At 51.6% G+C, this 13,382-nt stretch overlaps 1 protein-coding gene across 1 annotated transcript; it reads right to left on the bottom strand.

Annotated features, from left to right (window-relative positions):
• Positions 1–9,049: 9,049 nt before the first annotated feature.
• CBLN1 (cerebellin 1 precursor) lies at positions 9,050–10,909 on the bottom strand (the record flags this gene model as incomplete). The annotated part of the gene is made up of 3 exons (XM_084294658.1): positions 9,050–9,247; positions 10,417–10,536; positions 10,637–10,909. 3 exons carry the CDS (start codon positions 10,907–10,909, stop codon positions 9,050–9,052), a joined length of 591 nt encoding a protein of 196 aa, XP_084150784.1.
• Positions 10,910–13,382: the final 2,473 nt, after the last annotated feature.

The following is a 13,382-nucleotide window of genomic DNA, read 5'->3' as shown; positions in this document are numbered from 1 at the left end:
TCCCACTATTATTTAGTGAGAAGTTATTTTATTCCCTTGTAACACTGAACTCTAAACCATGAGAAACTTCATGCTCAGTCATGAACCTGGCTGGATGCTTATTTAAGGAGCTACCACTAGGGTAATTCTTCTGGGCTCTTATGCCATGCATGACTGGGAACGGGAAGAGTCATTGTCCTATCCTGTACAGATAATAAAGCAAAGCATGCCAGCCAAAGACACGTGTACAATTTATCTCCTTGGTTCAGCAAGGCAGACACTGAAACCACACCTCAGCTCTTGCCTAAGTCTACAACCCAGAGCAATGTTTTTTATTAGTTTCTGGTACTGTGTTTAACAGCACAGCAGCATGCCAATGAGCATCAATAAAAATACACTTTTAAATAATAGTAAAAGAAAAGCACTGTCTATCTTGGGCTTAAATGGAAATACAGAACTAAGCTACACAACTGTGTTCTTGTCTTCACAGACAAGATCCACCTTCGAATGGGCTGACTGGTGCCCATAATTCCTTCTAAAAGAATGTTCCAATTTTTAAAAGGTCACTTATTTGCTGATTTAAATAGAAAATAACCCTCTTCTGTTACCCAGTCTGAACGTATACATGGTTGATAAACTTAAGCATAAGTGCTTTAACTTTAATAACATGAAGCACCTTGCTGCTTTCAACTGGATAAACAGATTTTTCACATCAAGCACATTTTTAAGTGTTTTGCAAAACTGTAGGCCTCTCAACAAAGTAACTCCATATATTGATATCTATCATTTCCTAAAGAACCAGTGAGATGTGGGTAGCCAGCACTTCAGTCAGAATTAACATATTCCTGGCTTCCAGCACAGATTGTAATACTGCAAATCAACTGGATTCTTCTTTCTAAGTAAGATTAAGTTAGAAAAGGAAAAGCACAAGCACAGCATGAACAACCCATAAAGGCTGTGGAGAAAACTGGGAAGGGGTACTAATGGGAAGAATTGTTTAAAGTTCAGCTCAGAGATGACAGAAGTAGACATATAAGGAGGCAGACAAACTGAGTTAACACAGAAGAGTCGGCCTTCTCTTGACTGGCAGGGCTGAAGTATGGGGCTTTACCAGAAGCAGCTGACTAAACCAGTTAAAAAAAAAAAAAAAAAAAAAGAGAGAAGCTGCACAAGTGATAGAGGGATCACAGAAGATGAGCAACAGCTTGAGAAGACATACACAGAAAATGTTTCAACATCTAAAGGACTGTACTTCAACAGCACATTACCAGTGTTGTAGGCAAAGAAGTGCTGTGGCAAAGGGTTCAAAGCTTCGCTCTGCGTGGTCAGCTGTGGCCAGACCTTACCTTGCTTTCCCCTAAGCAATTAGTGCTTCCCACCACGTAACAGTCCCCCCTCTTCAGGCTTGCAAAAATGCTTTCCTGCTGCACAGACACAGTAAGGGTTGTCTGGCATTCTTCCTCCCACCCTGAGAATGGACATGAGGTTAGCTGCAACCTGGCCACAATGTGGCAGGAGGAAAATTTCCATAAATTGCAGAGGTAAAAGCCTGAGCTAGAGGCATCTGAGTCAGACAGGAACTCACTCAGCTGCGCTACCTGCAGCAGCCTTTGTGCAGGAGTATTCATGAGACACCAGTGTAGCTACGGTAAGACAGAAACACAGCGTGGTATGATATGCTGTCACCATTAAGGCAAGATGTGACAGATGTATTCAGAAAATATAAAATGTATTCACACAACTTCAAATTAAGAGCATACACGGGAAGCCAAACGGAAAAACAGAACCCTCCCCTTCTTTGGAACATGCTGACATTAATCGCACTAATCAGACCAGCTCTTAATGATATCAATTTAGAAACAACACCCCAACGTTGTATTTGCAACATCTTCCAGCTTTGCTGAAAACACACTGCAATAAGGGGAACATTAAAAACATGCTTAAACATTAAACTAAAATTATCATTCTGCAGTTGATTCGTAGTTATATAGGACTCATTTATCTTCCCAGCTGCTAAGTATAACCAAAGGGATTTGGCTGCATTACCACTGTTATTACCATAAAGCAGTCATGATCAAACCTGTGGGTATTGACTGGCTGCCCTACAGAACCTGAACATCAGTTTGCCTGGTTTCAGAGCAGCCAACACTGCCTTATGCTATGACAACCTAAGCCATAAAAATCCACAGAAAAGGAAAAGAAACAGAACTTGTGTTTCTGTCTTTGATACCGTGTTCTCCTCTTTTTTGTACGCATTTCACTTGTTTTGTCTTAAAACAGCTCCAGACCAATTCAACAACATTTTTCCCCACCCAGGACAAATATTCCAACCTTCAGTATCATCTAAAAGACTGCTACTGGACAGAGAGAAGACGGTTTTTTTTATAAATCCATCTACCATTTGAAGAAAAAATAATAAGGGATGTTATTCAAGCAAATACTTTACTTGACATTTACGTTTCAATGCTTTTAACTGTTCTTCCTTTTCTGCATCCTCAATAAATGGTTACAAATACTTTAAGTAGGGCAAGTTTGTCACAGGACTAGAACAGGTGAGGCCACTGGAACTCTATACTGATGCAGCTTAACATGACCACCACCAGGTAACACCAGACAGCCCTGACCCTCTGGCACTCCAGTTACCTTCACAAACCTATCTTAGACATCTTGACTTCTGGACAACGACATTCTTACACCATGCCTTTGCCACTGGGATGCCCCCCAGTTATCCAGATATTTTATATGATCTCAAAAACAAGGCCAAAAGAATTCAGTTAGTGCTACACAGCCAAAATGAAAATAGAGTAGAAGAACAGGAATATGGATATGTTTCTTGCAAAGTTCTAGTTATCCACATAATCTTCATCTCGCACAGATACAGCAGTTGCGTGCAACTGCAGAGGTAATAGGACTGGGAGGTATTTCTGTAACAACACTATTTCCTGGTTTCTGCCACAGTGTCCCATGGGTGAAATAAGTTGCAAGAATTTGCACTGCAATACAGCTATGCAAATTTTCGTCAGCAGAAAAATCTCATTTAACAACCCACTGGAATTTAAAACTACGCCTTGAAATCTGAGCGCTGGCACCTCTGCTTTAATAATGAAAGATCCTCCTCCTCCACTTAGAGAAAGAAGCTGATTTTCTCTCCACGTATCCATTCCAAAGCCCCTTCTAGTCAAAGTCTTTCCACTACCTCCATTAGGAAAATAACTACGACTTTCACGGACCAAAAATACTGCACTAAACCAGCACTTCAAGACTCGCTGATGTCTTAGCCCAGTGTGGGCAACTAACTTAATTCTGATCAGAGCCGTGCAATTTTTCACATCCATGATAAGCTAAATGCGAAGTTGGTAAGTTTGTGCATATTAATGGTGCCGAATTACTTGCTGAGCTCTCAATTAGCTTAATCAAGCCACGACAGGGACCTGGGAATATTGCAGGAAATTCAGTAAAGATCTCTGCTCAATTCATCACTGCAAAATGTTGGCCACATGACAAACTACACGGCTACCTGAATTATTATTTCTGTTACGTATATAATAACTGCTGAGCATCACCTCGCTATTCTGGATAAAACTGGTCGTGCCATTTCCAAGGAGGTGTTTTAAAACTAGGGGCTGCAGTCCTCCGGGTTCTAAGAACAATCAAGTCCTTGGAAAGGCTCTTCGAAGGCTAAAATAGTGAGATTAATCACCCAGAAAGGAGACAGCAAAGGAACAATAAAATCAGATTAAAAGGAGAGAGATCAGAAGCTTCTCTTTCCCTACACCTCAACAGACAGAATCATAAGGAAATTCAGCTCAGCTGACAGCTGGGAAATACAAAACCAGATAAAGAAATGATACAAACATTCAGAGGGGAGTTACAGATCCACGCCAATCAATAATTTTAGCACATTACTCAAGTTACGGGGAAAATCAAAGTATGAAGGAGAACTGACCCATGAAATTTCAAGTTCTGTAGACCAGATTTTAAGAATTATGAAATGAAGAACAGTACCACATAAGTGGGAATAAACACAATACTTTCCTGTTCTTTCAATGGAAATGTTATTAATCGGGTCAGCAGATCAGGTAGTCTGCAGTGTTTCACAAGGGATTTTGAAGGAAAGATGTTAGAATGAGCAATATGACATGCTCACTTTTTTTTTAACCCAGCCTTTTTATTTGATAACAGAGAAATACAGAATTACTTTGGTGACAGCAGCACTGAGAACAACCGTCATGAAGCTACTTGTTATTTTCATTACTAACAGAAAGCGTTCGGGATTACATTTATTTTCACTACTATTTACCTTTTAAAAAGTGTTATTTACTACTGACAAAGTTTGGAAACTCTGCCAGTATAGAAGAAGCTCAAGGAGGATGGCCCTGACTTGAATGACCCTGAAGCCCAAAATATCAAAAGCACATTAAAATTTATTACCCTGAAGTGCAAGAATGAAACAAGCATTTCCACTATAAGCTGACTGACTACTAATTGCAAACAAAGCAGGAGTCCTTCTATGATCCTCTAGCCCCTGAATGAAAATTGTATAGACAAAAAAAAAAAAAAAGGCAGATTATTTCTGGATATCTCTGGCAAAGAAATTTTCAATATTTCAGACTGGAAATACAACTGAAGTTGATGCACTGATATGTCTTCTAATATACTGTACACAACAAGATTAATTAATGAAAAGTAATCACATCTGTCTTTCTTGTGCTTAAATTCTTCCAGCTTCTCTTCCTCAGGTCTTCTTTCCTCTGATAGCTTAGCAGAGTTTCACAGTCTTCCCCAAATAGAACTACTCTCCAAAATGCAGCAGGGGTGCACACAAGAGAAAGCATGAGGCTAAGATCAAAATGCGTATGACCTGCTACGCTACGACAGAATGAGAATTAAAAGGCTGCTGATAAGCTGATAACCAGAGCACTGGAAGCAGCAGTCTTCAGGGAAAACTCCTGACACTCCATTCGTTTTTGTTAGTGATCTTGGCACAAGAAGCAGGAGACTCTTGCGAATTTCACTGCAAGTCCAGATGCCTGTGCAATGCTAGAACCTTTCTCCAACAGCACTACCACTCCCTCCTGAAGGAAAATTCCCCAAACTGGGCTTTTCAGCAGTTCAGAACATCAACTGTTTCTTGTTAGAAATCTCACACTGTAAGAAACTCAGTTCAACTGCCAAAACTTAAAATGGCTCTTTACTGTGGCTCCAACATAGGTCTAAAGCTGAAGGATGAACAGCATCATCATCCTCACTTGTCCAACAGAAGACTCACAGTTGCAATGGGGGTTAGGAAGGGAGAGCTCCACACTCAGATGTGTGCAGCTGCTAACACCAGGGTTATGGACGCAGGACCACTAGAAGCAGAGGCACTCCATTGCCCTGCATCCATGGAAGCCTGGAGGTGCTCGTGGAAGTTGGGAGAAATGTGCTTAATTCAGATATCCCCAGTGGAGGCAGTGCAGCCTCTGGTTCATGCTGGGTTTCCAGCATTAGTGCTGAGGGCACAGAGACCAGCAATGTCCCAAGGACGCTGTGACCAATTACTGCCAGTCCTGCCTGAGCCCTCTTCTCCCTCAGTGAGGCCCGTTTCTCACCACAGAAACACAAGGCCTCTTTTCTTTGTGGGAAAGCAATCAGACAGGCCTTTTGGCAACTCTTAGCTGGCATAATATACCCCATAATTCCCCCTCTGACCCTGCCAGAGGAAGAGCAGTTCTGCAAGTAGCCTCCTTCCCGCTCCTTCTTGCCCCCACTCCCCCAACTTCTACACCACAGGGGTTCCCGTGGAACATGAGCCTGTACCCCTCGTCCCTCACACGCCACTGGAAACACCTCCAGCAAAACTCTCTCATCACTGTGCTCCTGATAACCTTTCCACTTCAGTGGAACGGATGATCCCAGAGGTCACCCTCGGGGACACAGCACACTGATGAGACAGCGCTGAAGCGCAGGAGCTGCTTCAGACCAGCTCTAACCCCGTACTTGAGTACCATCCCCTCCTTCCCCCCTCCAGAATCCCACCCGGCGGCGGGACCACGCCGTCCCACTCCGCTCCTCTTACCTCTCGCTCACCTTCACCCTGCTGCAGCCAGGAACGATCGGGGCAGCGGGGCAGGCGAGGCGCTCCCCGTCAGGCGCTGCCATCCACGGTCCCACAGCTCTGAGTCTCTCTCCGACCCTGGAGGACGAAGCAGCTCTCTGCTCTGCCCGGCAGCAGCTCTGCCCCGCAGCCGAGCCCGCTCGGCACCCGCTGCCGGCGCAGGCTGCAGGGAGCTGGCTGCCCGGCCATGCGCGAAGCCCAGCCTCTGGCCGCTCCTCAGGAACGACCTCTTCCCAGCGAACTTATCGAGCTTCCAGCCGTACCTGGGGGGGTAGAAGAGGGAAAATTATGTTTTGCAATATGGGATGTGCATTAACTATTCCCAGGGTTAACGGCATTTGACTTCTTCTCCGGGATCCAACTCGCTGTCTCCTGCTGGAGCTATTAATCTTTATGTTCACATTTTTCACGCAGAAGCGAGTTGGTTTGTTTCTCCCTTTCCACCCCCTCGCCCCCACACGCACTCCCTAAAAAACCAACAATTAACAATGCGGATTTTTTTTTTTCTTTAATTCCCCTACATCTGCGTAATTATATTCACATTAGAAATCAATCAGCTCTGGTCATTACCATTAGTGATATGCTCATAAACCAAACACTAGTCATGCTAATGAACTGAATGAAACATAATTTCTTGTTGTGTAAACTGATGCTCAACTCTAATCAGCGATAAATTCAATCAGACATTACTTACATCGACTGAAGATACATTAAAGCCTTGTCAAGAGTCACAGCCGCTCGCGGCTCAATGCCAAGGCACGGCCACGTGCCTGGCAGCGGGCCGAGCAGGAGGGCGGCTGAGGGAAGGGGCACGGGGCCGCCGGCACCCCGAGGAGACGAGGCCGAGGCCTCAGCACCCACGGGAGCCCCTCGGACCCCCCCGGCGAGGCAGGGCGCCCGCCCGGCCCCCACCCGCTCCCGCCCGGCCCCGAGCCCATCGTGAGGCGGCGGCCGGCGCCGCTGCCTAAAATGGCGGCTGCGGCCCGTGAGGGCGGGGGCCTGACCCCGCCGCCCCCAGCTCCCCGCCGGGGCCGCGGCCACGGGCGCAGCCTGGAGCCGGCGGCCGGGGCGCCCCGTCGGAGGCTCAGCGGGGCGCCCGCGGCCGGGATCGGTCCCGAGATGGGTCCCGGCGGGGCCGGCAGCGCCGCGGGGCGGGGTAGGGGCTGCCCGGCGGCGGCGCGGGGCTCGGCGGCCATCGGTGTGGGGCTCGCACGGCCCCGCCCGGCTGCGGCGCGCTGAGCCGGCTGTAACGACCGGGGAAAGTTGCGGCGGGAGGAAGGTGGCGGCTTTGTTTGCTTCGCCTTGAGGGAGAGGGACGAAAAAAAAAAAAAAAGGACAAGAAGAGGAGCATCGGCACCGCCAGCAGCCCCGTCAGCACCGCCAGCAGCCCCGCGGCCCCGTGCAGAGCCGGGCAGTGCCGCAGGGCAGGCGGTAGCGGAGCTCGGCAGCCGGCCCCGGTGCGCGGGTCCCAACTCCAAGCGCAAGCCGCCTCCCGCCGCGATCCGCGCTCCGCACAGCTCCGTCCTTTCCTCGCCGGCGGCTGCCGGGGCTCCCGAGCAGCTCCCGCCGGGGGCCGGGGGGTCCCAGCGCCGCCGAGCCCCCCGGAGAGGGCAGCGGCCGCTGCGGAGCGGCTCCAGCGTCGCACCTGGAAGCGAAGCGGCGCAGCCCTTGTCCGCCCCGCTCCCCGCCCGGCCGGGGCCAAAGCCGGGGGCAAGGCACGGCGCTCAGCGCTCCCGCCTCGCTGCCCCTCCCCGAGGGCTCGCTCGGCTCCTCGCGGGGAGCCGGGGCCGCGAAGCCCCCTCGGGGTGTGCCGCAGCCTGGGCGCGGGGCTGCCCCCGAGCCCCGCCGAGCCCCTTCGCTTCACGCCGAAGTTTAGATACAACCGCAATCCGGGTCAGCACCGTTTAATAAAAGTAGTCATCTCTTTGAGTACTGCAAAATTATAGCATTTACATCTTGAAAAGGCTGTAAACAAAATAATACGAGCGAATAAATAATACGAGCATCGAAGTATACATCGTAAGATAGTTTTAGACGGCCGTATAAAATGCGATCCGGTCTATAGAATATCGTACAGGTAAATGCTGCCGGGGGCCGGGCGGCAGAGCCTGCGGGGAGCCGCCGGCCCTGCCCGGGGGCTGCGCGCTTCTCCCGCCCCGCTGCCTGCGCCGCGCCGCCCCCCGCCTGCCTGCAGTGAGGAACCTCGTTTCTGGTTAAGAAAAATAAAAGTCCCATTGAAACTTTATTGAATTAAAGCAAAAATTAATTTTCGATATTCACACATATATTACAGAGTAATAGTAAAAGTTCAATATACTTCCTGGCATTTAGTTGGGCCACGTTTTACAAGAGCAAAACAAGCATCAAAACATTTAGCAGCCTTAAATTTCACAATCACTCAGAATTACATAGAAATATTGAAATACTCTAGTCAGCCTTAGCTGTGAATAGTTCTTCGTGTATAAATTTTTCCTTTAGCCAGCCAGTACACAGCAAGAATTGCATTTTTCCTTCCATCATGGCATCCACGTATTCAAAAATACTTTGCTTTTTTAAAAGTTAAACTCAGAGAAAGAGTCAAGATTAACATGTTTTAAAAACAAAACTACAAAATATGCTGTAAAGGACAATGAAAATATCTAAAGTCTACTTGTGTGAGGCAGAAACCATGGGGGAACGATGGCAGATTACACCAGTGACACAGAGATGGGAACTAATTTTGTGGGAGGAGAGAGAGGAATATAAATGGGGGTTTGATCAATTATAGTGTCTCCCGCCTGTTGGCTGCAACACAACAAAAATAAGTAGTAATTCTTCAAAGCGGATGTACACAAACCTAAGCAGGATTTAGCTTCTTTAATATTTGAATGTAAAAAGTCTGCTGTCCACGGCTCTTTAAACCCAGCTACGACTTGGGAATTTGTAAGAGATTCTCTGACTTGCGGTTCTCCCTTTGCTCGGTTGAGAAGTGCTTTAAAGCGGGAACACTAGAAATCCAGAGAACGTCGAATACTTCCAGCCTCCCATCAAGTTGCCTCTCTCCAGTTTTAGATAAGCTCTGTCTCCTTTCTCCATCTGAATCAGGACTCCATTGCTAGCAGCTTCTCGGGTCACATCTTGGTCCCCTGCAAAGGCAGAAATCACTGGCCACCCATTTAGCATCAAACTCACCTAAAGAGCAAGATAAAACAAAGCCCTCTGTCAATTAAAGTCAGACAATGACACCGCCGGGGCTCGCCTAGCAGGTAAAATGCTTAGTTAGGAAAGGGCCTCTTTTGACAGCTGAAACTCCATCCCCATAAAAATGAAATATCAATCCGAACCCAGCTAAGGTATGTACTCTAAAGGAATAAGGCTTTCACCGCTGTTTCAGACCCACATCAAAACACCCGGTGCATATAAAACAGGACATTGATCCTATTTTGAAGGATTTCAATAGGGTGCCTGTATGTTTTCAGGCTATGAAAAGAGCTCATACTTATTGAAAGATGGCTTTATGTGAAACCTCAGAGACGTGAGGTGCAGAGCCACAGCCGCCAGAGTCAGCGCGTTTGAAGTGCATTCAGGAGGTAGTTTTCCTTTGTTAGGCAGCAAAGACAATATGCCACAACAGTCAATAAGCTCTGCTCAGCTCACTCTAATGATCTCAGGGCCGTGTACCCCACATTAATAATACACTACCTGCCCGATCTGGATGCGTGAAGCCGCTTACACCAGCACGGTGCTGCAGCTCCGCGTTCACCTTTTCAACGTGCATCGCTACACAGGCAGATTTCCTGCCTAGGTTATGCTACCTGGCTTCACGCCGATAGTTTCCTATCCCTACCTAGAGGCGCATACGCATCGAACCCCGCACAAAAGGCGCGTATGCGTACAGGTATCTGCACACGCCGAGCTACATTCGCCATGGGATCCGTGCCACAGGCGCCTCCCCGCACCCCAAGCCCCCGTGAGACCTCCCGGGAGCAGTGCGGGGCCGGGGCCGGGGCCGGGCAGCGCTTCCCCGGGCTCTGCCCAGGGGTGTGCCTGGCGCTGGGGACAGCGCGGGGCCCGCCCTGGCCAGGAGGATGCCACCAGCTCGGGCACGGTGCTACCTCGGGAGGGCTGCCACCACCTCGGGAGGGCTGCCACCACCTCGGGAGGGCTGCCACCTCCGGCCCGGGCCACCCCACGCCGGCAGGGGCTGCGCAGAGGCCGGGGGGTGCCCGCGGCCCCTTGCCGCCGCCGGGGGGCTGCGCGGGGAGCCCGCTGATGCCCGGGGGCCGGTCCCGTCCCCGCCGCCGCCCCGGGCCGCTCCCTCCCCCGCGCCCGCCGGTCCCGCGGAGCGGAGCGGGGCTGACCTGGATGGTTTGCCTGTTGTAGACTTTCACCACGTGAAAATTAAAACTGTAAATCCCTTTCCTGGGCGCTATGAAAGTGCTCCTCTCCGAGTCGAAGTTGCTGCCGATGTTCACTAGTACCTGCGAGGGAAGGGCACCGTCAGCGCCGCCGTCGAGCCCCGCGGCCGCCCCCGGCGGCCCCCCCGGCTCCTCGCCCCCCCCCCCCCCTCGGCCGCCCCACCTGGTCGAAGTAGATGATCATGGTGCGGTTGCTCATCTCGGAGGGCTCGTGGTTGGTGCTGCGGATGGCGGAGAAGGCGACCTTGGCGCTGCCGGAGCGCACGGAGATGCCGAGCGCCGTGCCGGTGGGGTCGGACGTGGGGTTGGAGTCGCACACCACGAGGCACTTCCCCTCCAGCACGATGGGCTCCGTCTCGTTCTGCCCGCACGCCGGCCACGCCGCGCCCAGCAGCAGCAGCAGCCCCAGCGCCGGCCCCAGCCCCGGGCCCCGCATGGCGCCGCGCTCCCTTCCCCGCTCCGCGCCGCTCCGCTCCGCTCGCCCCCTGCCCCGCCGCGCTCACAGCGGGGCCGCCCGCGCCCCGCCGGCGGGGAAGCGGCCGCGGGGAGGCACGGCGCGCATAGCAGCGGAGCGGAGCGGGGCCGCGCCGAGCCCAGCCGAGCCCAGCCGAGCCCGGGGAGGCGGCGGCGGCGCTGGCGGCGAGCACAAAGCCGTGCGGGGCGCGGCCCCGCCTCCGCACCGGCCCCGCGCTGCCGTCAGCGCCCCCGCGCCCGCCCCCGCCGCGCCCGGGCCCAACCGGCGCCCGCCGCCCGCCGCCGCCGCCAATGGCCGCGCGGTCCGCCCGGCCCGCCCGGCCCGCCCGCCGCCCGCCGGGGCTCGGCTCGGCAGCAGGTGCCCGGAGCGCGCCGCAGCACCGCGCAGGTAGGAGCCGGGGCGGCCGGGGAGGGCCGGGAGGGCGGCGGACGGGCCCCCCGCTGGGCGCAGGGTGGCCCCGGTGCCGGGGGGGGGACGGGACCCCGCCGCCGCCGCCGCTCTCACGGTGCGGGGCTCCGCGTCCTGCCCCCCCCCCCAGCGCCTCCGCCTCGGCCGGGCGCGGTGGGCGCCGCCCCGGGGCAAAATCCCCGCCTGGGGCTGCGGGAGGAGCGGCGGAGCCCTGCGGGCGGCACGGGAGCTGCGGCGGCCGCGGTGAGACCGGGGGTCGGGGCTGAACGGCTGAGGTGGGCTTGGCAGCGACCCCTCTGGGAAGTTGAACGCCGTTCGAAACCGGGCTCCGAGTGCGAAGCAGAACGAACTCTGATAAAGCTTTGGTTGAAGTTTTTGGTTCGGTTTGGAGTTTGTTTTAGCGGCTGCTCCCATCGCCTTTATTTGTGCCACCCAAACCCTCCCAGCCACGGTTTCTGCCCCGCTTCGCTGAGCGCGCACCAGGAAAGTCGCTCAGCGCAAGTGGGAAGCGCCGCAGGTCCGGCGGGCTGGCGCTGTAGGGCAGGGGGAAAAGGCGTGTGGGGCAAGGGAAATGGCCAGGAAGGTGGTGGGGAGCTAACGGCAGAGAGGCAAAAACCCTCCTGGGAAGCAGCAAAGGGCGCCCAGTGGGGCGGGGGGGTGTAGGAGGGTGCGGTGCCCCCCGCAAGGTGCCGGGCTGGGGCCGGGAGGTGCCAGCGCTGCCTGGCCTAACCGAGGGCCGAAGTCTGAATCAACAAGTGCAGTTCAATGAAGCTGTTATTTCTGAGCGTTTCTAAGAGGCACTGATGAGGCTAAACCAAATCAAAAGTGGCTTGGTGTGTTTGTGGGGACCCCTCTGGGGGGGAGGCAAGGTGGGCTTTTATCCTCCAGCCATCCCGCCAGCTCCCCAGGCTCTGAAGGATGGAGATGACACAAAGAACAAGAACTGAGGGACCTGGAAAAACAAACGAATCTGTCCCTTTTACCAGAAGCCCTCTTCTGCAAAGAGGAGGTGGGCAGGCAGGGAAGGAGGGGATGTGGAGGGCCCCAAGCGAGACCCCGCCGTTCCCACAGACTATCAGTCTTGCACACTTGACTAGTGCTGCAGCACCCAGCTTCGGCAGTTCGGCTCTAATAAAGTAACGCCAGCCATGCAAATTAGACATTACTTCATTTTCATTAAATGTCACACGCTGTGCTAGGCAGTTATGTTGATTTTCTCTGTATTGACAACAGGCTCTGACTCGTACTGGGAACAAAGAAAAGATGCTCAGCAGGAGGATGTATGTACTGATATATAAGAACATGGCTTAATTAGTGATGTGTGGCAGAGAGCTCCCAAGCTAGGAGTGCAGATTTGCAAATCCAGATGTTTACAGAGGGCCAGGAATTACATTACTCCATCTAATTACAAACTGCCTTGTTAATCAATGTCACTGAGATACAGTAGGGCAATTGATGTTCAGATACAATGGCAGCCGTGTCCAGGTATTAACAAACTGTAATAGATGCTGTAGGGATTGGACTGAAACTAGGGTATTTCTCAAGCAGAACCCTTTTTGGTTTGTTTTTCAGAAGTACTTCTGTGGGTATGGAGAAAATGTGTGAACTGTCTACTTCATGGTACCTAGCCATGACCTAGTTGTTGACAGTTTGAGCACAGTCTGTAGAATGCCTTGAATGTTTCACCCATGCTTAAAGAAAAGCACCAATTTGGAGATAATCTGGAGGAATAAAAACAAAACAAAACAATGGAATGACCCTGAAGAACCCAGGAATCTCTGAAGAACCGCTTTAGAACCAGTTACTGTCCTGCTCAGACAATGAGAGGGTTGCTTGTCTCAATCAAGAAAAAATACAGAAAGACCAAAATAAACTGTTTTTTACCCTACAGAAGCAAATTTAAATCTAAGAGGTACTGAACTAGATCTAAATCTCTAGAAACTAAAACACAATTTAGCCACAAAGCAGTTTAAATCATGAGCAACAGCATTACCTACCCTGCATTACATTGTCAGTGAGCCTTAAT

Source organism: Netta rufina (genome assembly GCF_964035555.1).
Source record: "Netta rufina genome assembly, chromosome: 13".
Taxonomy (NCBI): Eukaryota; Metazoa; Chordata; class Aves; order Anseriformes; family Anatidae; genus Netta; species Netta rufina.
The sequence above is the reverse complement of the archived record's forward strand: the minus strand, read 5'-3'. Positions and strand labels throughout refer to the sequence as shown.